This window comes from Lampetra fluviatilis, chromosome 7 (assembly GCF_964198595.1).
Source record: "Lampetra fluviatilis chromosome 7, kcLamFluv1.1, whole genome shotgun sequence".
NCBI lineage: Eukaryota > Metazoa > Chordata > Hyperoartia > Petromyzontiformes > Petromyzontidae > Lampetra > Lampetra fluviatilis.
In genome coordinates this window covers 4,726,789-4,752,964 of record NC_136281.1, presented here as the reverse complement: position 1 = coordinate 4,752,964, position 26,176 = coordinate 4,726,789, and the positions used below count along the sequence as shown (strand labels likewise).

Here is a 26,176-nt window from a genome sequence, read left to right as displayed (position 1 = left end):
CCAGTAACATTGCTTTAAAGTAGATAACACTGTACCGTTGTTATACCCTATGTTCTGAAACAGGTGGGGAGTAACCCATGTGCTATATTTGATAAAAAACATTTCTGTACAGGATATAAAATAGAACACAAATGTGAGTGGCGGTAATGTCCAAGTGGGCGTGTGGACACATCAATTAGCAGCACATGAGAAGCATTCGCAAAAGAAGTTGATCTTGCTTCCAGGCGATGTCTCAGGATCCCTTCCCTCGAGACTCGTGAAGGCTCAATTCGATGAAGCCGCTCTGGCAGATGATGGTCTGTGTCTTCTGCCTCTTAAGGACAATTCCTGCACACAATAGAATGCAGTATGCGTATTACAATGTAAACTGAATTGACGTGAAGAGCGAAACTATATGCTGTATATTTTACTTATATGGATGGCTTAGGGTTTTTGAAGCTGATGTAGACAAAAGCTGAAATGGAGAGCTGATGTGGATGGAAAAGCAGTCCATAGCTTTGGCAACAAGTACACATGCAAATGCACAATAATTTTTTTTTTTATTTTGCTTTGTAAAATGTTTTTTTACACTTCCAAAATAAAATGCATGTCTCAGAGCTGCACTTGTTTGCAATGCCGATTTTGGCGGGTTGCAGATCATGTCCAGCAGTGGATGTTGTGGACGTTTGGAAGAAATGGATATAGATGCACAGAGCAGACGGAGTGGAGCTGACAGTGGAGTAATGATGCTGCTCTATTAAAGCAACACGCATACAAGGACCCTTATTACCTCTGCCCTCGGGTGAACACCTCAAAACAAGTTCATACTTTTCTGTGCACAGGGAAACAAACCGTATTCCGCCTTAACGCATTTCACCAAAATACACTTGTACAGGTGACTGACATCGGTACCCCACAGTTATGAAGAAAAAGTACAAGACGCGTGCGTTACCCACCACATTCCGCGTGAACTTCTCAAACGAGGTCCGTCTGTCTTGGTCATGGTCAGACTTGGAAAATTAGGACATTAAACAAAATGCTGTTTTAGAGCAAAACTGGGGTGCTTGCATTTGACATTTCTGTAAATGTACAAACATTTCAATAATTTTCAAATGTTAAATAGTAATTTTAATGCTGCGTTAGTTACCATCTTTCTGGCCGCCAGAAGTTCTTGATAGTTGTTGGACCGCAGAAATCTGGCGTAGCTGTCATTTTTCATCAGCATGTAAATGTGCTCCTGTTGAAATGCAGGCCAATGCAAACCAATTAAGACCGGTATGCGACACTTTACAACCTCAGACACTTGACAAAGCTAAAACAAACATTTGATTGATGGAAACTACACGGACATGGAAATTAAAGTTTTAAGTAAAGCTAAGGCATCCTATCAGTGGTGTACAAGCACCACAACTCCGTGGAAGCAGTCTGCATGTTTTTTTTTACCAGTCCGTCACCATATTAAACACGTGGGAAATTAGCAACTGGAGAGAAAAAAACCGTATTATTGACGAAGATGGTTTTACGCCAACTTGTGATCATGGGGAGTGAACTTTAAACTCGTAGCGCTGAAGCCACTCACGACTTGCCATGTCACTCGGATATTTCGATTTAGGGGAAGAATTATGACTTTCCCTGGATTGTAAACCACGGAAAGGGAGTCAGAATTTTTTTTAAATATTACATACACTCGCACAACCGCAGCCTTTACAAAGCTGTTTCAGTCACCAGCCAATCCGTTGATGGAGCGACCATACCCCCTGTCTGATCTCACAAGAGGGCAGACCTCTGGCACGTGACGGTGGAGGGAGGGAGGGAGGGAAGGGGGGAGCTGCGGCCGAGACCTGCGCATCCTGGAAGGCGAATCTGCCGGGTTCCCGCACGTTGTGTGCTGTGCGCTCGAAGCTGTGCGAGTCGAGGTTGATGGTGTTGGGTGCCCCAGGCTCCAGGAACTCTTGCCAGATCTCCCGGGCACGATCTGCCACCTTCCGCAACGGCAGGCGCTTAAGTTCCTGCACAGCCACCCAGAACCTGGGGCACGGCACACGGGAATGATCTGGTATTATTATCGTTATACGCGTGCCACAATGCCCCAGTGGTCTGCAGAGGTGCACTGGGACTCGCTATATCGACCACCCAACATCACCGTATTGCAGGAGTTGATTCGATGAGACCAGGAATCAACGTGTAATGGGAGTTATTTATCAAATATGTAGAGCTGGTTTGGGATTTGTTCAGATCATCAAAGGGCTTTGCGTTGGATGACTCTTGAGGAGATGGAGTTTCTGCTCTGGATGAGACGAGCGTTCTGTATTGGCCGAGAAAGTGTCGTTCCTGGATGAGATGAGAGTTCTGACTTGGATAGGACAAACTGGAATTTGATGAGGTGGGGGTTGTGTATTGAATGAGACGAGAGGTCCGTAATTAATTAAAATAAGAGCGATGTTCTGCACGAGCGGAGGGCTAATTGTGATGGAGGTGGTGTCCGCTTGCGTAGCTCCCTCACTCACTGCAGGTTCTCGGAGCTGAACTCTGACTGCAGGAATCGCAGGAACTGCTCCTGCCCCACCGAGTCCTTGAGCACCTCGTCCATGCAGAACCCCCACCGCACCACCCGCTGGTGGCTCGGCTCTTTTCTGCACGGCGGAGTTGGGGGGGGGGAGACAACGGCACGGTCAGGGGTGGGTGGGTGGGGTGGACAGAAGGTGGGTGGTGGTGGTGGGTGGTGGGTGGTGGTGGGTGGTGGTGGTGGTGGGTGGTGATATTGGTGGTGGTGGTGGGTGGTGGTGGTGGATGGTGGTGGGTGGTGGTGGGTGGTGGTGGTGGTGGTGGGTGGTGGTGGTGGGTGGTGGTGGTGGTGGTGGTGGTGGTGGGTGGTGGTGGTGGTGGGTGGTGGTATTGGTGGTGGTGGTGGGTGGTGGTGGTGGATGGTGGTATTGGTGGTGGTGGTGGGTGGTGGTGGTGGGTGGTGGTGGGTGGTGGTGGTGGTGGGTGGTGGTGGTATTGGTGGTGGTGGTGGGTGGTGGTATTGGTGGTGGTGGTGGGTGGTGGTGGTGGGTGGTGGTGGTGGTTGGTGGTGGGTGATGACGAGTGGCAGGTCGAGAGTTGTGGGGAGTGTGCTGCAAGGGGCCTGTCTCCAGGGCTCACCTGGCCTCCAGCTCCCACAAGCTGGCGTCGTCGCAAGCCCAGGGGTTGGAGGGGTCTGGCGGTGTCAGAAACGGGTCGTAGTCCGTGTACTGCTCCGAGTAGGCGATGAGGCTTGGGCATCAACGGGGGGAGGGGAGGGAGGGGGGCAGTCAGTCAGTCAGGGAGCAAGCGCTTTGGAATGAGTTCTCCGCTCACTGCCAATGCTGCACGCCAGGTATGCAAGGACGTGCGTCACGGTGGCGAGACGTTAACTACCTCGCCTGGGCTACAGGAGGTCGGAGGTTCCATCCCTGTAGTTTGCGTGTTCTCTTCCCCGTGGTCGCGTGGATTTCTCTGCGTGTTCTTGCGGTTTACCCTTCCACATTAAGAAACATGCGTTTAGACTTTAATATATTTGGCTGCTCTGAATGTCCACGTGATAAGCCACTTCGTTGAGCTGTAATATGTGGCCAGGTCGTTTCTAGAAAAAATAGCTATATAGCTCAGCGGGTCTTACCTGCTCAAATAAACATAGTTTAATTGATGTATGTTGACATTCTTTTGCATTGTACGTAGCCAGCCGTGCTCATCGGAGGTGACAGGTGGTCTAGCCCCCACCCCCACCCCTATCCTTCAGATATCCACACTGCGATTCTGTTAATTATGCTAACCGTGCCAGTTGAATGGTGGCTGCGGCAATGGCGAGCGTGCAATGTTTCTGCATATGTTGTTGCCACCAGATGGCAGACGTGTCACGGTTGCAGGCTCCTTCGAACAAGGACACGGCATATTCTTTGTGTCTTTCGGTAAACTCACGTAGATAGGTTGAAATTTAAAAAAATTAACCCGTAAAAACAAAGTTTTTCACTATAAATCCTTTATATGCGTGGCATCGGTTTTATTTTATTATTCATTTCTGTTTTTCTTGAGTAAGAGTTTCATTTTGATCACATTGGTATTTTAAATTAAATATGACATTTTTTTTTTCCTAAAAAGTGGACATTTTAGGAAAAATTTTTTCACGAAAATAAATTGTCACGCACAACGAGTCTGTGTGCAAAATGTCAGCTCGATTGGATCACGGGAAGTGGGTTAAAAAACGACCGAAAGATTTGCACGGTCGTAAGCGCGCAAGCAAGCAAGTGAACTTAATATAACGGATTTAAAAAGATACGACGTTTCGATCACAACACAAGCGATCGTCATCGAAACGTCGTAGTTTTTTAATTATTTATTTTCTTTCAACCTCTCTACGTGACTTTACCGAAAGACACAACGAATATGAATTCCTGCATCCACGAAAGCTTGAAGTCAAGATTTAAGGACGCAGCAGTGCAGCTCGCTATTATTATTATTTTGCGTCTTCTGAGGCTGCAACGACAAACGTACCGAACAAACGACACTCCGCCATGGACACGTTCACTGCAAATCGGATCCGAGCGCGATTGTCATTTGAACATAAGTGGTTCGGGCCAACTGAGACGTTGATCTGGGATGACGGACAAGTCGGAAATGGGTACATGTCACACAAGTCATAGGGACACGGTTTTGGAACGTCAATCAAATAAATCGCTCAGAAGTTGCGTTTTCTAAAGAAAGAAAAAAACAGGACTGCCCCGTTGGATGTTTGAAAATGGACAAGGACATCGGGCACACGCTCCGCGTAATTGACTGACAAAAAACCACGGGCCTCCCGTGGTTTTTTGTTGTTGTTGTTGTTGTCTGAGTGCGGCTGCTCCACCCAGTCGATGAATGTCACCACGATTCAGAATCAGAATAAGTATTTATACTGGAAGGGAATCTGATGAGTTGTGAAGCTCTTTTCATTCAATTCGCGGTTTCTAAAAAAAAAATCACACGAGAGAGAATTATTGGAAGTTGTTGCCCTTATTGAACCTCTCTGGTACAACAATACCGCTTTGTTAAGTATTCTGGCTTCCTCGGTGAGCATTTCCGTTCGTTTTGACCATGCCGCACATTTAGGTGTCCATCACCTCTGTTTAAAATTTACCTCTCTCCCACACTGACCTCTCTCCCACACTGACCTCTCTCACACACTGACCTCTCTCACACACTGACCTCTCTCCCACACTGACCCCTTCCCCACGCTGACCTCTCTCACACACTGACCTCTCTCACACACTGACCTCTCTCCCACACTTACCTGTCCGCCACTTTGGACGTTTTCATGCCATGCCGCTCCATCTGCGCGTGCATGAACCGCACCTGAAACGGAGACGTCATTGTCACCATCACGATCATCATCACGATCATCATCACAATCACATTAATTAAAATCCCAGCCATGGCTAAGGGCAGTGGCTGGCGAGTGATACTGATCCAGTCCTGGCACCAACCTCCCCTCCCACCCCACCTCCTCATCAACCCACACTGACCATCGTGGTTAAGAGTGGTCAAACAACCCCCATGACTAACACTGACACGGGGAAGCCTTCGTCTAGCAGTGGATCGATAACGCGTGGGGCACAACGTGTTTGTAAACCCGACCTGCCGTTTGAGCTCCTCCATGCTTGGCCGTTTGACATCTGGAGGCGGCGAGGGTGGAGATCCGTCAGCCCGTCCCTCCTCCTTGAGTCCATAGACAGACTTTAGTTTTTTGGGGGGGCGGTGGGGAGAGCAGGGGGGGGGGACAACGTTGGAGACGGGGTCAGTTAGGGGGACGTGGGGACAGTGCCGGATTAAGCTAATGCGGGGCCTGTAGCAAATGTTGTTATTAAGGGGCCCTAAATAAAAAAAGCACGTAAATATTAAAACGAAGTTTTTTACTTGCATAGTAAAGTAATTGTATTTTTTCATTTGCTATACAACCAGATAAAACGACAAATCGCTAACCTTAAACACCCAGTCGTTCATAAAAGTTAAAGGCGGTATAGTACTGTAGCAATAGAGCAAGTGCAGAATCACCGAACCGGAATTGATAGAGAATAGGTTTTCACCTTTTTTCTGGCAACAAAACAGTTGTGTTAAGATGTTAAAACACCAAACTGAAACCTTTTACAAGGAATCATGTCTGCTTTAACCACAATACTTGTGGTCAAAATGCAAACAAAAACATACTCTGAAGTATATGCATTGTCTTTGATACTGATTGGTCCACATCAGAGACAGCTTTCTTTTGAGCCTAGTCTCAAACGGTGTTAGACCTCTGGTCTAACACCGTTTGAGACGAGGCTTTTTGACCACAAGTATTGTGGTTAATGCAGACATGATTCCTTGTAAAAGGTTTCAGTTTGGTGTTTTAACATCTTAACACAGCTGTTTTGTTGCCAGCAAAAAGGGAAAAACCTCTTCTCATATTTTGGTACTGGCAAAGGAGGTCCCATAACGGAATTGATAGATTGAAAGCATTTAGCGCGGGGCCCTTGAAAGTGCGGAGCCCGTAGCATATGCAGCTACTTGTGCTACTGGGATAGTCCGGCACTGCATGGGGAGAGAGGATGGGGGCAGGACGGGCAGCATTGGGCACATCGGAGACATCGGCAGTGTGACGACAACTGTCGCGTCTCCATGCACAAGGCGGGGAAGGAGGTGGTAGAGGCGAGACAGCGGAGTAGCCTGGTTCGAGCAAGGGGCCCGGCGAAAATGAATGAAACGGAGCACCGTTGTCCGATGCCATATTATTGTGGAGATGCATGGGGCCTGGGCCTCGGCGCAGTTGCACCGCCTGCGCACTCGACGGCTCCGCCAGGGTGAGGGGTCGCACCTTGTGAGCTCTGCCCGAGTTGATTTTGCGACTTGACTTCTTGATGTCCAACTCGAGGATGTTGACGCAGCCGGGCTGGCGGGGGGCGGGAGCACATCGAGAGGAGTCACCACGGGCAAGACCTTCAAGACCTTCAAGACCTTCAATGCCTGCAATACCTTCCTTCAATGCCTGCAATACCTTCCTTCAATGCCTGCAATACCTTCCTTCAATGCCTGCAATACCTTCCTTCAATGCCTGCAATACCTTCCTTCAATGCCTGCAATACCTTCCTTCAATGCCTGCAATACCTTCCTTCAATGCCTGCAATACCTTCCTTCAATGCCTGCAATACCTTCCTTCAATGTCTGCAATACCTTCCTTCAATGTCTGCAATACCTTCCTTCAATGCCTGCAATACCTTCCTTCAATGCCTGCAATACCTTCCTTCAATGCCTGCAATACCTTCCTTCAATGCCTGCAATACCTTCCTTCAATGCCTGCAATACCTTCCTTCAATGCCTGCAATACCTTCCTTCAATGCCTGCAATACCTTCCTTCAATGCCTGCAATACCTTCCTTCAATGTCTGCAATACCTTCCTTCAATGTCTGCAATACCTTCCTTCAATGCCTGCAATACCTTCCTTCAATGCCTGCAATACCTTCCTTCAATGCCTGCAATACCTTCCTTCAATGCCTGCAATACCTTCCTTCAATGCCTGCAATACCTTCCTTCAATGCCTGCAATACCTTCCTTCAATGCCTGCAATACCTTCCTTCAATGTCTGCAATACCTTCCTTCAATGTCTGCAATACCTTCCTTCAATGCCTGCAATACCTTCCTTCAATGCCTGCAATACCTTCCTTCAATGCCTGCAATACCTTCCTTCAATGCCTGCAATACCTTCCTTCAATGCCTGCAATACCTTCCTTCAATGCCTGCAATACCTTCCTTCAATGCCTGCAATGCCTTCCTTCAATGCCTGCAATACCTTCCTTCAATGCCTGCAATACCTTCCTTCAATGCCTGCAATACCTTCCTTCAATGTCTGCAATACCTTCCTTCAATGTCTGCAATACCTTCCTTCAATGTCTGCAATACCTTCCTTCAATGCCTGCAATACCTTCCTTCAATGCCTGCAATACCTTCCTTCAATGCCTGCAATACCTTCCTTCAATGCCTGCAATACCTTCCTTCAATGCCTGCAATACCTTCCTTCAATGCCTGCAATACCTTCCTTCAATGCCTGCAATGCCTTCCTTCAATGCCTGCAATACCTTCCTTCAATGCCTGCAATACCTTCCTTCAATGTCTGCAATACCTTCCTTCAATGTCTGCAATACCTTCCTTCAATGTCTGCAATACCTTCCTTCAATGCCTGCAATACCTTCCTTCAATGCCTGCAATACCTTCCTTCAATGCCTGCAATACCTTCCTTCAATGCCTGCAATACCTTCCTTCAATGCCTGCAATACCTTCCTTCAATGCCTGCAATACCTTCCTTCAATGCCTGCAATGCCTTCCTTCAATGCCTGCAATACCTTCCTTCAATGCCTGCAATACCTTCCTTCAATGCCTGCAATGCCACCACACCTTGACGTAGCTTCCTTCCTTATGCTCGATTCCTCAGCTATTGCACAGTTGCGACAACTCAGTGTTCAAGGTCTGCCCCTTGCAGTTTCATCGCCAGGATGCCTATGAGCTATCGCCTTGTTAACCCCCCCCCCCCCCCACGTTGGGCGCAGAATGATTCGTTGAAATGCGGTTTTTCTTCTGGAAGACTTTGCTGTTTATTCCAGGAATTTTCTGTTGCGTGTAGTCACTTTAAGATGTTTTCTTGTTCATGTTTTTGTTTTGTTGCGGTTGCACCCGAGTCAAGAGCCGAATGGCTCACAGGGTTATACCGAATAAATTAAACTGAAAACTGAAACCGTCGACAACCGGGCTTTTAAAGAAGCGCTCCCACGTTCGCATCACCACCACCACCACCACAAACCAACCAACCACCACCACACATCTGGCTTTAACGTCGTCTCCCCTTTGATCAACCGACCTCTGGTTCGTCACTGCGACGTCTGCCTCGGCAAGCTGCCCTCCTCCGTTCTGCCACGCGTCCAACGGAGCGACTCTAGAGCGACTGTCTCCCAGAGCCGTGGCTCTTGCCCATGGGTCTGTCCACGTGCTCAGCGCGGTTGGCATGGGCCCCTCCTCCGGTGCCGGGACACTGGTGCAGAGTTGCACCTTGAACACTCAATCGCTACGCCACTAACTACTGTCGTCTTTTTTTTATTTACTTTAAAAGGTAAGGCCGACCGAGTTGCATCGCTCTTTTTCAGAAGCGATCTGGCTATCACAGATGATAGCTCAATGATTTGGCTTTTCGTGTGGAAATGTATAGCGGCTAAATACGCTGAACGCGCGTTCATTCTAAATGTGGAGGGAAAGACCGGAGCGCCTGGAGAAAAATAGACGCGACCGCGAGGAGAGAGAGAGAATACGCGAACTCCAAATATACAGCAGCAGGCGCCAGGGTCAAAATCGAACCCACGATCTCCTGTACACCAGGCGAGGTAGTTAACTCCTCTCGGATGCGGGAGTGGGGGGGGGCAGTAGAGATGTTGTCTAGGGGGGTGGGGGGCAGTAGAGATGTTGTGTACGGGACGTGGCACCATAACGGCGAGTGAACTTGGGTTGTGCCAGAGGGACACGTGGTGGTTGGAACCCCCCCCCCCCATTCTCCAATCGTCGACGTCGCATCTCGACTCGTGACACGACGCGTCGGGACGCCAACCTTTGACAGTGAGGCTCCAATCAACGACCGCTCACGTCTCGCGTGCACTGCCCCGTCTCCATTGCGGTGCCTCGTCTGGACTTGTCTCAAATGGATTGTCCGTTGTTGCGTTTTGTTCTGTCTCTACTGTCCGCCTTCTTTAGAACCGTCTCGTTTGTATCGTCTCGTTTGTACTGCCCGTAGCCGTATGGTCTGTACGCATGTTGCCCGAATCATCATATGAAACGTCTGTAAATGACGAGAAAAACTCACGATCGTAACGGAAACACCTGCGCGGCCCGAACATCCATCGGCTTCAAATAACAGACAGAAGCTTCTAGAAAAAGTCACTCTGCCTCTCGTGCGTTCCGCAAAACCCGTCAACAGTTCCTGGAAGAAAGAAAACTGCACTGTGGTCATCTTCATCTTCGGTCACGACACAAACACATGGTCACCGAAGACGAGACGAACACAACGCAGGAGCCACCGCTTTCTTTCGGGACCGTTTGATAGTGACCCAAGAACCCAAGTGGACCACAACGCCGTCGTCCGTGAACTGTTGATGGCTTTGGGTGCACGGGGCAGAGGGCTTTCTGTCCGTCGTTTTGTCACCGTTTCGCTCTTCGCGCTCGGGGTCAGGGGGGGGGGTCCCAGTTGCGGTATTCATGGTCAAAATTGGCTCAATTTGGATACAAAAAATTTACTTAAGTAGGTTAAATACACCGGCTTCTAACTGCGAATACTTGGTGGGAACATCCTGAGAAAATAGTGGAGACTCGGTGAGGCTTTCCTGGGTAAACTAGCGCAATAAGGCAGTCCGGAGTCAGAAAATAATTGTAAGGATCGTACGAATACGAAAGAGGGCAGCGTTGGGCGACCGTGATTAATATATATGTTGAACGAGAGTTGGTGACGGTGACAAAGACGGGTTTATCATGAGATTGGGATTCATTTCAGCCGAGTCTGTCCGGGTCGATAACCGGACCAACAATATCCATGTGAGCCGTGGTCGAGAATCAACTCGTCGTTGGGTAAATTCTGCAGTGTACAATATTAGCAGCGATATTCTTTGGGTCTTTCGGTAAAGTCACGTAGATAGGTTCAAATAAAATAACTAAAAAATAACAAAAAAACTACGACGTTTCGATCGCAACACAAGCGTTCGTCATCAAGGAGATTAACAGCTATTCCAAGCAGACACGTTCACACACACAGCTCACAGGCACATCACGAAACACGTTCACACACAAACATCTACAACAGACACAACCACAAAGATACCCCCCGTAGCCTTTAACAGACTACAGTATTGGGGCGAATTCTGTTAGCGAGCACCTATGAAGGACGGCACGGCACCACACGAGGGTGCAGGTGGCTAGGGCCGCCTTTGTCTCCCTAATGAGGATGTTTACGCACAGCACGAAGTGAGGGTCGGTTCAAATATTCTCCACAGCCGTGATCCGTGAGCTCGAACCCAGCTCCATACACACATCCACAATGACAAGAACAAAGATCCCCCGTATAGCCTTAACAGAATTTTGGGGGCAAAGGCTGTTAGCGAGCCCCTAAGAAGGCCAAAACGGCACACGAGGGGGTGGGGTGGCCAACACCACGCTCGGCCGCCTTTGTCTCCCCAGTGGCGATGTTTACACACCGCACCAGGTAGTAATTTGAGGCTGAGTCGACCTATGGAAGGCCCAGGACCGGTTCAGATAATCGTCACTGAGTGTTGGCTGTGAGCTGGCTGTGAGCTGGAATCGAACCCGGGCCGCCGGGTTCGTAGCGCAGCGTGCTCACCGCTACACCACCGCTCCCCCACAAACATCTACATACACACACACACACTTACACACACACACATCTACACACACACACATCTACATACACACACCTACATACACACACACATCTACATACACACATCTACATACACACACACATACCTACACACACACACCTACATACACACACACACATCTACATACACACATTTACATACACACACACACTTACACACACACACATCTACACACACACACCTACACACACATATCTACATACACACACCTACATACACACACACATCTACATACACACATCTACATACATACACACATACCTACACACACACCTACATACACACACACATCTACACACACACCTACACACACACACCTACATACACACACCTACATACACACACACACATCTACATACGCGCACGCGCGCGCACGCACACACACGGCGCCGTGCAAGGGCGCGTTTATCTCATCAGTATGCAAATGAGTGGCTGGAGGCACTCGCTCCCACGAGGGGGGCGGCAGGAGGGGGGGGGGCGGTCTGGCTCCGGCCCGGACTCGCATACCACGTGATCCCGCACGCCGTGGGCTCAACGTCGTATTCCGCCAGCCCCCCCCCCCACTTATCCATCACCGGCAATGGTGATTAGTTTGTCGCCCGTCGGAATGGAAATTCTGACGAAGGGAATGGTAAATCTGACCGACCAATGCCTGTCACAGATTCACCCGGGATGCTCTCCCTTCCGAGAGGGGGAAGCCACCGGTGCCATGCGCTTTTAAACCAAAATTAAAGACGAATTTATTTAGTTTTTCGTGTTTCGGTTGTCGTGCTTTCCACGCACCTCAGATTCGCACGGTTGGCTACGTACAGTGTGAACTAAGTTCAACATACCAGTTCACCAAAAAAAAATTGCCCCAAAGTTCCCCTTTTCAAAAAAAAGGCAAGCTTGTGTTTTGAGAGGACGCCAGCTGATCCGCAGAGCGGTCAGAACATTTCCTCGAGTGTTTGGTTGTGGTTGGTTGCGATTGCTCACGACGGAACACAATTGTCGGATGGCTGATTGGCAACATTTTGAAAGCATCGTCGTTGTCGTCGTCATCCTACTTGCACTATGGGTTTAGTGAAAGGTGTTTGTTCGTCGTTCTGCGATGGGTTTTACACGCTTTTATTTAACTCACTCTGCCTGTTGTTGTCGTTCTTGTCGTATCCTCAAATATTGTAACTCAATTTTAACCCACTTCCCAATGTGGTATCGACTGCAAACTTGGTATACTTATGTCATACTGATGACAATACTATATTCTATAATGAAAAAAACATATATTTTTAAACATTCTTTTTTATATGTTATGTTTCGGCTTGGGTCTAATTGTCCACGCTCAACTGACGTTGGCTGTAATTGACCACGGCCCCTTACGTTATGGCAAGCTTCGGGGCCACTTCCTGGAGTCGTGGAGTTATTCCATTACTAGTACGGTACATTTGATTAAAGCGTGTTTTAAAAATATATATTTTTTCAATATCACTTATTTTTAGTCCACAACCAAAAGCTCAGTGCGGGGATGAAGCCCCCCCCCCCGCGTATTCGTCCACGGTGGTGGCACAGGAACAGAGGCACCACCGCAGGCAGAATGAGTCTAAATGTCTTCTTGGTTCTTTCGGTAAAGTCACGTAGAAGGGAAAAATAAAATAATATAAATAAAACATAATAAAATACAATTCTCACGACGTTTCGGCCACAACGCAAGCAGCCGTCCTCAGGTGAAGAACAGGTCTGTCGGGAAGACAGCGTCTGACCTGTTCTTCACCCGAGGACGGCTGCTTGCGTTGTGGCCGAAACGTCGTGAGAATTATTTTATAATGTTTTATTTTTATTATTTTATTATTTCCCTTCTACGTGACTTTACCGAAAGAACCAAGAAGATGAATCCCTGCAGCCACGAAAGCTTTAAATCGAGATTCTAAATGTTTCACACGGAGGAACAATCCACGCGTCCGTGCTCCGTGCTTGACAAACTTTCGTCCCGTGCTATTCCGCCGAGAGGCAGACGACGTTGAGCCAAGTGAGGGCCTCTCACCACGGGTCTGTGCACATCCCAGAAGGCGCGCTCCTGGCTCTCCATCACCTTCCTCTCCAGCTTCTCCCTCTTGCGGTCGACCCTGGGCGCCGCGCGAGACATGCGACCACTCGGAATTCGTGGCATTCTCTTCTTAAACCTCGCCGTGATTAGAACAATAATAACAACATCTTCATTGGTTTATACTGGGCTTCGCAGTTCTCGTTCTGGGTGGGACTGGGTTCTGGGTGGGACTGGGTTCTGGGTGGGACTGGGTTCTGGGTGGGACTGGGTTCTGGATGGGACTGGGTTCTGGGTGGGACTAGGATCTGGGTGGGACTGGGTTCTGGATGGGACTGGGTTCTGGGTGGGACTGGGTTCTGGGTGGGACTGGGTTCTGGGTGGGACTAGGATCTGGGTGGGACTGGGTTCTGGATGGGACTGGGTTCTGGGTGGGACTGGGTTCTGGGTGGGACTGGGTTCTGGGTGGGACTAGGATCTGGGTGGGACTGGGTTCTGGATGGGACTGGGTTCTGGGTGGGACTGGGTTCTGGGTGGGACTGGGTTCTGGATGGGACTGGGTTCTGGGTGGGACTACGATCTGGGTGGGACTAGGATCTGGGTGGGACTGGGATCTGTATGGGACTGGGATCTGGGTGGGACTGGGTTCTGGATGGGACTGGGTTCTGTATGGGACTGGGTTCTGGGTGGGACTGGGTTCTGGGTGGGACTGGGTTCTGGATGGGACTGGGTTCTGGGTGGGACTAGGATCTGGGTGGGACTGGGATCTGTATGGGACTGGGATCTGGGTGGGACTGGGTTCTGGATGGGACTGGGTTCTGGGTGGGACTGGGTTTTGGGTGGGACTGGGATCTGTATGAGACTGGGTTCTGTATGAGACTGGGTTCTGTATGGGACTGGGTTCTGTATGGGACTGGGTTCTGGGTGGGACTGGGTTCTGTATGGGACTGGGTTCTGGGTGGGACTGGGATCTGTATGAGACTGGGTTCTGTATGGGACTGGGTTCTGTATGGGACTGGGTTCTGGGTGGAACTGGGATCTGTATGAGACTGGGTTCTGTATGGGACTGGGTTCTGTATGGGACTGGGTTCTGTATGGGACTGGGTTCTGGGTGGGACTAGGATCTGTATGGGACTGGGTTCTGTATGGGACTGGGTTCTGTATGAGACTGGGTTCTGTATGGGACTGGGTTCTGTATGGGACTGGGTTCTGGGTGGGACTGGGTTCTGGATGGGACTGGGTTCTGTATGGGACTGGGATCTGTATGGGACTGGGTTCTGTATGGGACTGAGTTCTGTATGGGACTGGGTTCTGGATGGGACTGGGTTCTGGGTGGGACTGGGTTCTGTATGAGACTGGGTTCTGTATGGGACTGGGTTCTGGGTGTGACTGGGTTCTGTATGGGACTGAGTTCTGTATGGGACTGGGTTCTGGATGGGACTGGGTTCTGGGTGGGACTGGGTTCTGTATGGGACTGGGTTCTGTATGGGACTGGGTTCTGGGTGTGACTGGGCTCTGTATGGGACTGAGTTCTGTGTGGGACTGGGTTCTGTATGGGACTGGGTTCTATATGGGACTGGGTTCTGTGTGGGACTGGGTTCTGTGTGGGACTGGGTTCTGTATGGGACTGGGTTCTGTATGGGACTGAGTTCTGTGTGGGACTGGGTTCTGGGTGGGACTGGGTTCTGTATGGGACTGGGTTCTGTGTGGGACTGGGTTCTGTATGGGACTGGGTTCTGGATGGGACTGGGTTCTGTATGGGACTGGGTTCTGTATGGGACTGGGTTCTGGGTGTGACTGGGCTCTGTATGGGACTGAGTTCTGTGTGGGACTGGGTTCTGTATGGGACTGAGTTCTGTATGGGACTGGGTTCTGGGTGGGACTGGGTTCTGTATGGGACTGAGTTCTGTATGGGACTGGGTTCTGGGTGGGACTGGGTTCTGTATGGGACTGGGTTCTGTGTGGGACTGGGTTCTGTATGGGACTGAGTTCTGTATGGGACTGGGTTCTGTATGGGACTGGGTTCTGGGTGGTACTGGGTTCTGTATGGGATTGGGTTCTGTATGGGACTGGGTTCTGGGTGGGATTGGGTTCTGGGTGGGACTGGGTTCTGTATGGGACTGGGTTCTGGGTGGTGCTGGGTTCTGTATGGGACTGGGTTCTGTATGGGACTGGGTTCTGTATGGGACTGAGTTCTGTATGGGACTGGGTTCTGTATGGGACTGGGTTCTGGTGCGTGAACTCGCCTGGCCTGCGCCTCCGCCTGCATGAAGATGAACTCCCACTTGCGGTCGAACGCTCTCTGCAGTCGCGCTAGGCTCTCCTGCAGATGGGTTCACATCACCATCATCAACTGTCATCATCATCATCACCACCACCACAATATTGCACCAATTTATTCAGCGTCATCACCATAATCATCATCACTATGATCACTATAGTATGCATGCGAAGGAATGCGTGTGCCCTGTGTTGGACTGGCCCTTCTCCGCAGCACACGCGCTACAAATAAGGACTATCGCCTGAAACGTCGCCTCTTACTCACTTTTCTTTTTAAGGCGGCGCTGTTGAAGAATGCGTTCATTGTTATATTTTTCGCACCACGAGCCAACGCAGTCTCACCAAATGAGTTGCCGTGTGCGTGCAGGTGTGTGCACGCTCACGACCACCAACACCGGTGATACTTATCTCAACCGGTTATGGGCCCTCCCTAGGTCGACTCAGCCTCAAATGAGCACCTGCTGCGGTGTGTAAACATCGCCACTGGGGAGACAAAAGCGGCCGAGAGTGGTGCTGGCCACCCACCCCGTCGTGTGCCGTGCCGGCCTTCATAGGTGCTACTCGCTAGCAGCACTTGCCACAAACGTATTTTATGTCTATGCGGGGGATCTTTATCTTTGTACGTACGCGTGCATTTCGAGATCATTACAGCGGTGTAGCATTTACGCTGGGAATACCAACGTAACGACCCGCATGCAGATGAGATGAGTGTGTGTGGCCATCTGCCAGTCAATCTACAACCGTAATTATCCAGATGCAGTCGTCTTGGCCAGGCGATGGATGCCGCTCACTAACTCAACGGGGATGATACTCTTAGGTTGTTTCGGTCAAGTCACGTAGGTAAAAATAAAATAGAAAATAAAAATAATATAAAAAAAAATATAAGCAAAATAATTATTTTATTTATATTGTTATTTTATTTACTTTATTTGTATTATTAATAGAAAAAAAATAAAAAAATTTGTTAATTAAATAATTATTTCATTCCTTCTATTATTTCTATTTATTATTATTTTATCTCTATTATTATTCCTATTATTTTTATTATTTTTTTTTACCTACGTGACTTTACCGATAAAACCTAAGAGTATGAATCCTTGCAGTCACGAAAGCTTCAAATCTAGACTCAACGGGGATGACTTGCCCAGTCTGTTCAAGGTTGTGCGGCGGCTCTGTGTGTTCTCGATTCAAAAGGCATTTCTTTAGAGCTGCTTTTTTGTGTTTTTAAGGGGCCGTCCATAAATGACGTCACGCGATTTTGGACGATTTCGGACCCCCTCCCCCCTCGTCACACGACGTTGTAAAAAGTCAGACCCCCCTCAAATATGACGTCACAAAGCTCTGCCCCCCCCCCCAAAAATGAAACATGCTTCAAATCGCTTTCAACTATTGTCATTGTAGTGCGTATTTAATGTGGCGCTGCACTCTGATGTTGTAGGAGAAAACATTTATCAAAAAGTAAATTTAAATAAGTAGAACGTGTTGTCTATATTTATTTAAAGTTGCGCATTTTGATGTATAGTAACATTTCTCACCCCCCCCCCCCTCGTCACACATCGTCACAAATGTCTGTCCCCCCCCCCTAGGTGCGTGACGTCATTTATGGACGGCCCCTTAGTTCGTTGTCCTTCCCCCGCACCTCCGATTAGCACGGTTGGCCTCGTACGGCGCGAAAGAAGTTCAACGTACATACATACCTGGTGGTCGTGTGGTTTAGGTGTCTGTGCGTACGGGTTTGATCCCTGGCCGCGGCTAACATCGGTAGCAGCGGTATCTCACCCTGGCGTGGGCCTCCCCTAGGTGGACTCAGCCTTAAGTGAACACCAGGAGCGGTGCAAGTGACGTGCATCAGCACTGGAGAGACAAAGACGGCCGTGCGCGTGCGACTCACGGCCTCGTAATCCGCGAGTTCCAACCTCGCCTTGTTCTGCATGGTCCTCTTGCACAGATACACGGCTACATCGCGACACGGACACAGACGGAGACACGCAGAGGCACAGAGACGTAGCGACAGGCAGACACGGACACACACGGCATCGACACAGAGACGCATTGGCACAGAGACGCAGACAGAGGCACGCCAAGAGACACAGAGGCACATGTTGCGTTAATGTGGAATGTGTTGTGTGTGTGTGCGTTATGTACATATATATGTGTGCAGGTGTGTGTGTTTTTATTAATATACTTGCAGTAAATCTGAAACTTGCAAGCGAAAAGCAGACCGCGACGTGATATTCATTGCATCAATCCGTGTGCAATTTGTAAGGGCGCGGTGACACAGACCTATTTCGTTTAAAGGTTATAATCCCTTGTGCATCAAGACGTTCTTTTTACTTTGATATCTCAACAGCGTGACGGAGATCACGTGACGTGAGGGTTCTGCCTTGTGAGTTGACGCCGAGGAGGGGGGAGGAGGCGCCTCGCCCCCCCCCCATGTGGAGTGACGTCACCCGCTAATTATTATGAATGGAGGGGGATGTCCATTTGGAGGACGTCACCTGCTAATGATTATTAATGAGGGGGGCTGTTCGATGTGGAGTGATGTCACTTGCAAATGATTATTAGTGAGAGGAGGGGGAAATATTCCATATTGGGTGACGTCACCCGCTCATGATTATTAATGAGGGGGCTGGTCGATGTGGAGTGACGTCACGAGCGTTAAGGACAGACATTCCTGGGTGATTATAGGAGGTATATGTGTGTGTGTGCATTATGGGGAGCGGTAGTGTAGCGGTTAGCGCGCTGCGCTACAAACCCGGTACCCGAGTTCGATTCCCGCTCAGGACCAACAAGCGAGTTCTATTCCTCACGTTATAAGTTTAAATCATAATTATTGTTGAAATAAAGCATATCATTAAATATATATGTATTTGTAGTTCAAGTGGTCTGAGACGTCACGACGTGTAGGAGGGCGCTATGTTAAAACCAGTGGCGGCTCCTGCAAAATCTCTCAGGGGGGGCAAATGTCTGGATGATTGATAAGGATAAGGTCCACCCATGCAATGGATAAATAAACAGGTTAAGCATGTAAAGGCAACTTCACTTCTTTAAAATTAATGAAAAATAAAGTGACTCTTACAATACATCTCCTTGTTTGTTTCTATACTCACTATTATTACAATCGACTCAGTTTCTTTTATTAAAGATTCCACTAGGTAGCGACAAATAATATTGTTGACTGAAACGTGCTTACGTATGATGATGTAAGCACGTATGATGACGTAAGCACGTTAGTGCGAGCCCTCCCGGAAGCCATAGAGAATGCATTGCAGCGCCCGCCGTTCGAAAAAAAACATCTTTGAATGTAAGTCTATGGGACCACACGGGGCGATCCTCAGCCAGAGTAAAATCGCCCAAAAAGAGGCGGTACTCCACAGAACGTGACATGACGCTGATTGGACTATATCCAGAGGCACAGTAACGGCTGAGATTGGTGGTGCGTCGCCCAATCGCCCTAATGAAGAAACCGCCCCTGGTTAAAACCCCAATAAATGATCATGATGAATTTCTATGAATCGCGTTCATTCGGGAAGCTGCTCTGTGCCTCCAACTCGCTCCGAAGCTCCTCACCGTAATCCGTGTTCTCGGGATCCCAGCAGTTGGAAGGCCAGAAATATGGATTCTGCAAGAACGAGTTAGCCACGATTACCACCACCACCACCACATGTCATACCACACGTGTGATCTTCACCACCACCACCACCACCACATGTCATACCACACGTGATGATCTTCACCACCACCACCACATGTCATATCACACGTGTGATCTTCACCACCACCACCACACGTGTGATCTTCACCACCACCACCAACATCATCATCATCATCATCCGTCATGACCAATACACTTCTGAATGAAGGCTCCGTGATGCCAAACATCATCTCGCCGCTGAACTGGATGACCCGATCTCGTCGTCGCAACCACCGTTGGTACTGGGCATCCTCTCGGGCCGTGTCCCCCCCCCCCCCTCCTTGTGGCTGTCATTCCGTCAGTGGTCTCACCCATCACTTCTCGTGACGTGTCCTTCTCGAGCCCAATTGTTTACTTTCCTTGTCAGTCGGGCTGCAGCACGCCCGACCTCTATTTGTCTCTCGGTGTAATTCCCAGCATGCACCCCCACCTCTCCACGTTTCTTTGACCTCATGAAATATTCACAGTTCCATGCCACGATGGCGAGGCGTTAACGAGCTCGCCTGATATGCAGGAGTGCGTGGGTTCGATCCCGACCCTGACTTCTATATTTTTTGAAGTTTGCGTGTCTTTTTCCCCCTGGCCACGTGGATTTTTATCCGGGTCCTGCGGTTTTTCGCTCCACATTTAGAATCATCTATCCACTGCCGTTATACAGTTCCACATTAGTCACTTCGTTGAGCTATCATTCGTGGCCAGGTCGCTTCTAGAAAAGCGCTGCATAGCTCAATGTGCCTTACCTGCTCAAATAAAACATCGCTTACTTTAGTTTATTACAGTTGGAATGGTGTGGCTAAGTGCCCTGGTTTTGCCGTTAGAGCGTTATCGTGTATTATGGCATTTCTTTATTGAATTAAAAGCGTAAAAGTGTGTTAAGGGATTTACAACGAAATCAGTTGGACCAGGCATTTTCACAAGTGCTTTCCATCCCATAGCGTGGCTAAGTGCTCCCGTTGCAAAATGTCAAACGAATATCAAACGTCCAACCGACCACCCTTCGGTGTTTCTTTGCGCCCTTTCATAACATTTGATATTTCTTCTCACTTTCTTTGTCAACCTCCGTGTTTCTCATCCATACGCCATCCTGAGCATCGCTAACGAGACTGACTTTTGGGAGTATTGCTCGTCCAGCACGCGATAGACCGTTGGCCCACGATGATGGCGAGGCCTTCATCCAACTGTGGGCACACCATGGTCGATGACGAGTGTGGGGCGACTTCAATGTGGCTCACGACGACGACGACGATTCGTTTGGCGAGGGGCGGTCACTGCGCGCGGCGCCTTCAAACCCCGGTCTCTCGACCCGGTTCGACTCCCATCCCCGGTCGCTATGTGAGCCACCTCGCGTTTGAAACTCGGTCGTAAAGACAAACTCAGTAGCCCCAGCGAGACTCGCGGGCGAAATGCGTGACGCTAAATGGCTTTTTCCCCCGGCTAATGTGATGCGTTCACTGCCGCATATCCCGAGGCGCTGTTTCGACATTGTAACATTTCCCATTTATAACCGCGGCTGCCTCTCTACTCCATGAACACGGAGGGAGGGGGCTGGTGTGCGCGCGTGTACGCGCGTGTGTTAGGTCTACTCGGCCTGAAATGAGTACCTGGTGCGGTGTGTAAACATCGTCAGTGGGGAGACAAAGGCGGTCGGGCGTGGTGCTGGCCACCCACCCGTACGTGCACCGTGCCGGCCTTCACAGGTGCTCGCTCACAGCACTTGCCTCAAAAAGTCTGTTGAGGCTAAACAGGGGGATCTTTCATCGAGATTTGAAGTTTTCGTGACTGCAGGGATCCATACTCTTTGGTTCTTTCGGTAAAGTCAGGTGGGACAACCACCTGACGATGGACGCTTGTGTTGTGCCCGGAACGTCGTGATTTAATTTATTTTATTTTATACCTACGTGACTTTATTCGAAAGAACCAAAGAGTAGTGGGATCTTTGTCCTGTGCCAGCCAGGCCGCACTGTGTCAAATAGGCTCGCTGGTCCTGGCCAAGATCCGTGCATTGCCCCATGAATGAGCTCGTCCGCAAATCGAGGCTGCGTTGGCTGGGTCACGTAGCCCGCACGCCCAGCCACCGCATGCCCAGCCACCGCGTGCCCAGCCTCCGCGTGCCCAGCCACCGCGTGCCCAGCCACCGCATGCCCAGCCACCGCATGCCCAGCCACCGCATGCCCAGCCACCGCATGCCCAGCCACCGCGTGCCCAGCCACCGCATGCCCAGCCACCGCATGCCCAGCCACCGCGTGCCCAGCCACCGCGTGCCCAGCCACCGCTTGCCCCAGCCACCGCGTGCCCAGCCACCGCATGCCCAGCCACCGCATGCCCAGCCACCGCATGCCCAGCCACCGCGTGCCCAGCCACCGCGTGCCCAGCCACCGCGTGCCCAGCCACCGCATGCCCAGCCACCGCTTGCCCCAGCCACTGCATGCCCAGCCACCGCATGCCCAGCCACCGCACGCCCAGCCACCGCACGCACAGCCACGGCACGCCCAGCCACTGCATGCCCAGCCACCGCATGCCCAGCCACCGCTTGCCCCAGCCACCGCATGCCCAGCCACCGCATGCCCAGCCACCGCATGCCCAGCCACCGCTTGCCCCAGCCACCGCATGCCCAGCCACCGCATGCCCAGCCACCGCATGCCCAAGCAGCTTCTGGTTGGCCGGATAGATGGGGCTTAATGGGCTCGAGAAGAGATGGACTGATGCGCTTAGGGAGGACTTGGAGCTGAGTGGACCTGCCAACAATTTGGCGCCGGCGGCGTCAAGATCGATTCCCGTTCGTGGCAAACATCGGTGGCGTGTGGCATCTGAACCGCTACTGGGCCTCTCCCAGGTCGACTCAGCCGTAAATGAGTACCTAGTGCGGTGTCTAGCATCAATCATCAGCACCTGGCGCGGCAAAGGCGGCGTTATGCTGGCCGTGATGAATGTTCGCCAGCAGCATGTGCCCCAACAGTCCGTAAGCTACAAGTGGGTGTGGGGCCGGGTGAGGCCTTTGTATTTGCGTAATAGGTGCTCGCTAACTGCAACAGCTCTCACAGTGTACGTACAGCGACACAAGGATGGATGCACGTGTGCGTGGCCTGGCGTGAAGTTAGTCGCCCCCTTGTCAATCATTCGCGGTCGCAGATGTCTGCGCTTCTTGGTTATTACAACACCCACAATACCCCCCCACAACCCCCCCACAATCCCCCCCACACCCCCCCCCCCCCAACACACACCCCCCCGCCAGTAATGTCTACCCCGGGTTGAGAGGGGGCACCTGGAACCGGTACAAGGCGCCGTCGTCTTTGAGCACCAGCACGTGGTCTGAGATGGGGAAGAAGTAGCCGTGGGCTGCCATCTGCGTGCCCAGGTGCAGCGCCTCCGCTGGGGGATCGAAGGGGGAGGGGGTTGTGTGGGAATAGCGCGGGGGGGGGGGGGGTGAGTGGGGGGTGAGTGGGGGGGGGGGTCTCTCACACTCACAATCAGGGCGGTAGCACCAGCCACACGTGTGCCGTGTGGGTGGGTGCGTGGGGTGCTGGACATCGCACCCACTCGGGTTCGCCTTCATGAGTGCACTTTCTGCAACACTCCGTTAAAGGCTATGGGTGAGAGAGGCTGGTTTGGAGGGAGGGGTGATCGAGTTGATGGGTGAATGATCGGGTGGGTGAGTGAGCGGGTGAGTGGATGAGTGGGTGAATTGTCGGGTGGGTGAGTGAGCGGGTGAATGGATGAGTGGGTGAATGATCGGGTGGGTGAGCGAGTGGGTGAGGGGATGAGTGGGTGAATGATCGGGTGGGTGAGCGAGCGGGTGAGTGGATAAGTGGGTGAATGATCGGGTGGGTGAGCGAGCGGGTGAGCGGATGAGTGGGTGAATGATCGGGTGGGTGAGCGAGCGGGCGAGTGGATGAGTGGGTGAATGATCGGGTGGGTGAGCGAGCGGGTGAGGGGATGAGTGGGTGAATGATCGGGTGGGTGAGCGAGCGGGTGAGTGGATGAGTGGGTGAATGATCGGATGGGTGAGCGAGCGGGTGAGCGGATGAGTGGGTGAATGATCGGGTGGGTGAGCGAGCGGGCGAGTGGATAAGTGGATGAATGATCGGGTGAGCGAGCGGGTGAGTGGATGAGTGGGTGAATGATCGGGTGGGTGAGTGAGCGGGTGAGTGAGTGAATGAGTGGGTGAATGATCGGGTGGGTGAGCGAGCGGGTGAGTGGATGAGTGGGTGAATGATCAGATGGGTGAGCAAGCGGGTGAGTGGATGAGTGGATGAATGATCGGGTGGGTGAGCGAGCGGGTGAGTGGATGAGTGGGTGAATGATCGGGTAGGTGAGCGAGCGGGTGAGTGGATGAGTGGGTGAATGATCGGGTGGGTGAGCGAGCGGGCGAGTGGATGAGTGGATGAATGATCGGGTGAGCGAGCGGGTGAGTGGATGAGTGGGTGAATGATCGGGTGGGTGAGCGAGTGGGTGAGTGGATGAGTGGGTGAATGATCGGGTGGGTGAGCGAGCGGTTGAGTGGATGAGTGGGTGAATGATCGGATGGGTGAGCGAGCGGGTGAGTGGATGAGTGGGTGAATGATCGGGTGGGTGAGCGAGCGGGTGAGTGGATGAGTGGGTGAATGATCGGGTGGGTGAGCGAGCGGGTGAGTGGATGAGTGGGTGAATGATCGGGTGGGTGAGCGAGCGGGTGAGTGGATGAGTGGGTGAATGATCGGGTGGGTGAGCGAGCGGGTGAGTGGATGAGTGGGTGAATGATCGGGTGGGTGAGCGAGCGGGCGAGTGGATGAGTGGGTGAATGATCGGGTGGGTGAGCGAGCGGGTGAGGGGATGAGTGGGTGAATGATCGGGTGGGTGAGCGAGCGGGTGAGTGGATGAGTGGGTGAATGATCGGGTGGGTGAGCGAGCGAGTGAGCGGATGAGTGGGTGAATGATCGGGTGGGTGAGCGAGCGGGCGAGTGGATGAGTGGGTGAATGATCGGGTGGGTGAGCGAGCGGGTGAGGGGATGAGTGGGTGAATGATCGGGTGGGTGAGCGAGCGGGTGAGTGGATGAGTGGGTGAATGATCGGGTGGGTGAGCGAGCGGGTAAGTGGATGAGTGGGTGAATGATCGGGTGGGTGAGCGAGTGGGTGAGTGGATGAGTGAGTGAATTATCGGGTGGGTGAGCGAGCGGGTGAGTGGATGAGTGGGTGAATGATCGGGTGGGTGAGCGAGTGGGTAAGTGGATGAGTGGGTGAATGATCGGGTGGGTGAGCGAGCGGGTGAGTGGATGAGTGGGTGAATGATCGGGTGGGTGAGCGAGCGGGTGAGTGGATGAGTGGGTGAATGATCGGATGGGTGAGCGAGCGGGTGAGTGGATGAGTGGGTGAATGATCGGGTGGGTGAGCGAGCGGGTGAGTGGATGAGTGGGTGAATGATCGGGTGGGTGAGCGAGCGGGTGAGTGGATGAGTGGGTGAATGATCGGGTGGGTGAGCGAGCGGGTGAGTGGATGAGTGGGTGAATGATCGGGTGGGTGAGCGAGTGGGTGAGTGGATGAGTGAGTGAATTATTGGGTGGGTGAGCGAGCGGGTGAGTGGATGAGTGGGTGAATGATCGGGTGGGTGAATGAATGAGCGAGTCGGTGGGTGGAAGAGTGACTGACTTGAGAGCGGTAGAGGATGAGTATGGGAATAAATGAATGAGCGAGTCGGTGTTAAGAGTGAATGTGTGCGTGAGAGTGGGTTTGTTATTCAGCCGGCGAGAGCGTGAGAAGTGAATGACTGTGTGTAGTGCAATGGTTAGCGCACTGCGCTGCGCTACAAACCCGGCGAATCGAGTTCGATTCCCGCTCACGGCCAATACCAGTGACGATTATCTGAATCTGCCCTGGGGCTCCCCTAGGTCGACTCGGTCTCAAATGAGTACCTGGTGCGGTGTGTAAACATCGACACTGGGGAGACAAAGGCGGTCGGCCGTGGGCCTGCATAGGCGCTCGCTAACAACACTTGCCCCAACCGCCTGTTGAGGCTATACGGGGGATCTTTGCGTGCGGCAGTGCTCCGTCTACCTTGGTCCTGGGTGTTGAGGTTCTTCATGAGCCACTGCACAATGTCGGCTCCTGCACGCGGACGGGAAACGAACTTCCATCAGCCTTCACCCCAGGTGACCTACGACCTCAAGGAGCACGTTCAAATCTCCCTCGTGGATTTGTCAACGTGGAACAAGCACAGCAGTGACAGCCCGCAAAGTGGTTGTTCCGTGGCTGCAGGGTTCCTTGCCTTACCTGGAATGTGATCGTTTTTAGTAGCGGGACGCTCTGCTGAGTGAGTTTACACTGAGCGGACCTTTGTCACTCTACCGCTGGATGGGGGAGGGGGCCTCCCCACGTCGTGTTGGTCGTAGGGGTTGTTTGACCATACTTCACCACGCTGGTCATCATCGACGTAGCTTCTAAATCTACTTTGATGCCGCTGCTGCTGCTGCATTGGCCTGTGTGCATTGTGTCGAGTATGAAAACAAAAATCCTGATCACAAAAAACTACTGATGCGTAACGGTGGAGAAATATCGGTAATTCAACATACCCTAATATATATATTCAAAAAAGTTTTGCTGGCTGGAGAGAGGGAAGTACGGACGGTCACGTCCAAAGGCCTCGCTCGTTCACGTTGAAGTTTATCTTCTTTTTTGAGAGATTATAACAGGAGATTATAACAAGAGATTATGATAGGAGATTATAATCTCTCAACAAAATAAACCATGCTAATCTTCAAATTTTGACTTTAAACT

General features: G+C 51.2%; 2 protein-coding genes across 3 annotated transcripts in view; both read right to left on the bottom strand.

The window, feature by feature from the left end:
• Positions 1-237: 237 nt before the first annotated feature.
• Positions 238-26,176, bottom strand: part of LOC144933460 (regulator of G-protein signaling 7-like) — a 61,682-nt gene continuing 35,743 nt past the window's right edge. The window contains exons 3-18 of one of the 2 annotated variants that reach the window (XM_078858232.1): positions 25,457-25,507; positions 22,692-22,798; positions 19,306-19,357; positions 17,627-17,691; positions 15,702-15,778; positions 13,456-13,537; positions 6,827-6,901; positions 5,611-5,709; positions 5,267-5,328; positions 3,124-3,234; positions 2,487-2,612; positions 1,821-2,007; positions 1,127-1,216; positions 936-989; positions 770-811; positions 239-327 (exon numbers count right to left, since the gene is read on the bottom strand). In XM_078858232.1, coding sequence (XP_078714358.1) covers positions 791-811; positions 936-989; positions 1,127-1,216; positions 1,821-2,007; positions 2,487-2,612; positions 3,124-3,234; positions 5,267-5,328; positions 5,611-5,709; positions 6,827-6,901; positions 13,456-13,537; positions 15,702-15,778; positions 17,627-17,691; positions 19,306-19,357; positions 22,692-22,798; positions 25,457-25,507 — 1,259 coding nt within the window. In that variant the 3' untranslated portion in view covers positions 239-327; positions 770-790. Of the gene's footprint in view, positions 328-769; positions 812-935; positions 990-1,126; positions 1,217-1,820; positions 2,008-2,486; positions 2,613-3,123; positions 3,235-5,266; positions 5,329-5,610; positions 5,710-6,826; positions 6,902-13,455; positions 13,538-15,701; positions 15,779-17,626; positions 17,692-19,305; positions 19,358-22,691; positions 22,799-25,456; positions 25,508-26,176 lie in introns of both variants that reach the window. The other variant, XM_078858231.1, reaches the window with a different exon arrangement.
• LOC144933325 (uncharacterized) lies at positions 13,535-15,697 on the bottom strand (the record flags this gene model as incomplete). Its single annotated transcript, XM_078858009.1, has 1 exon — positions 13,535-15,697. A coding segment is annotated over one exon (1,125 nt), but the record flags the coding sequence as incomplete, so codon positions are not given.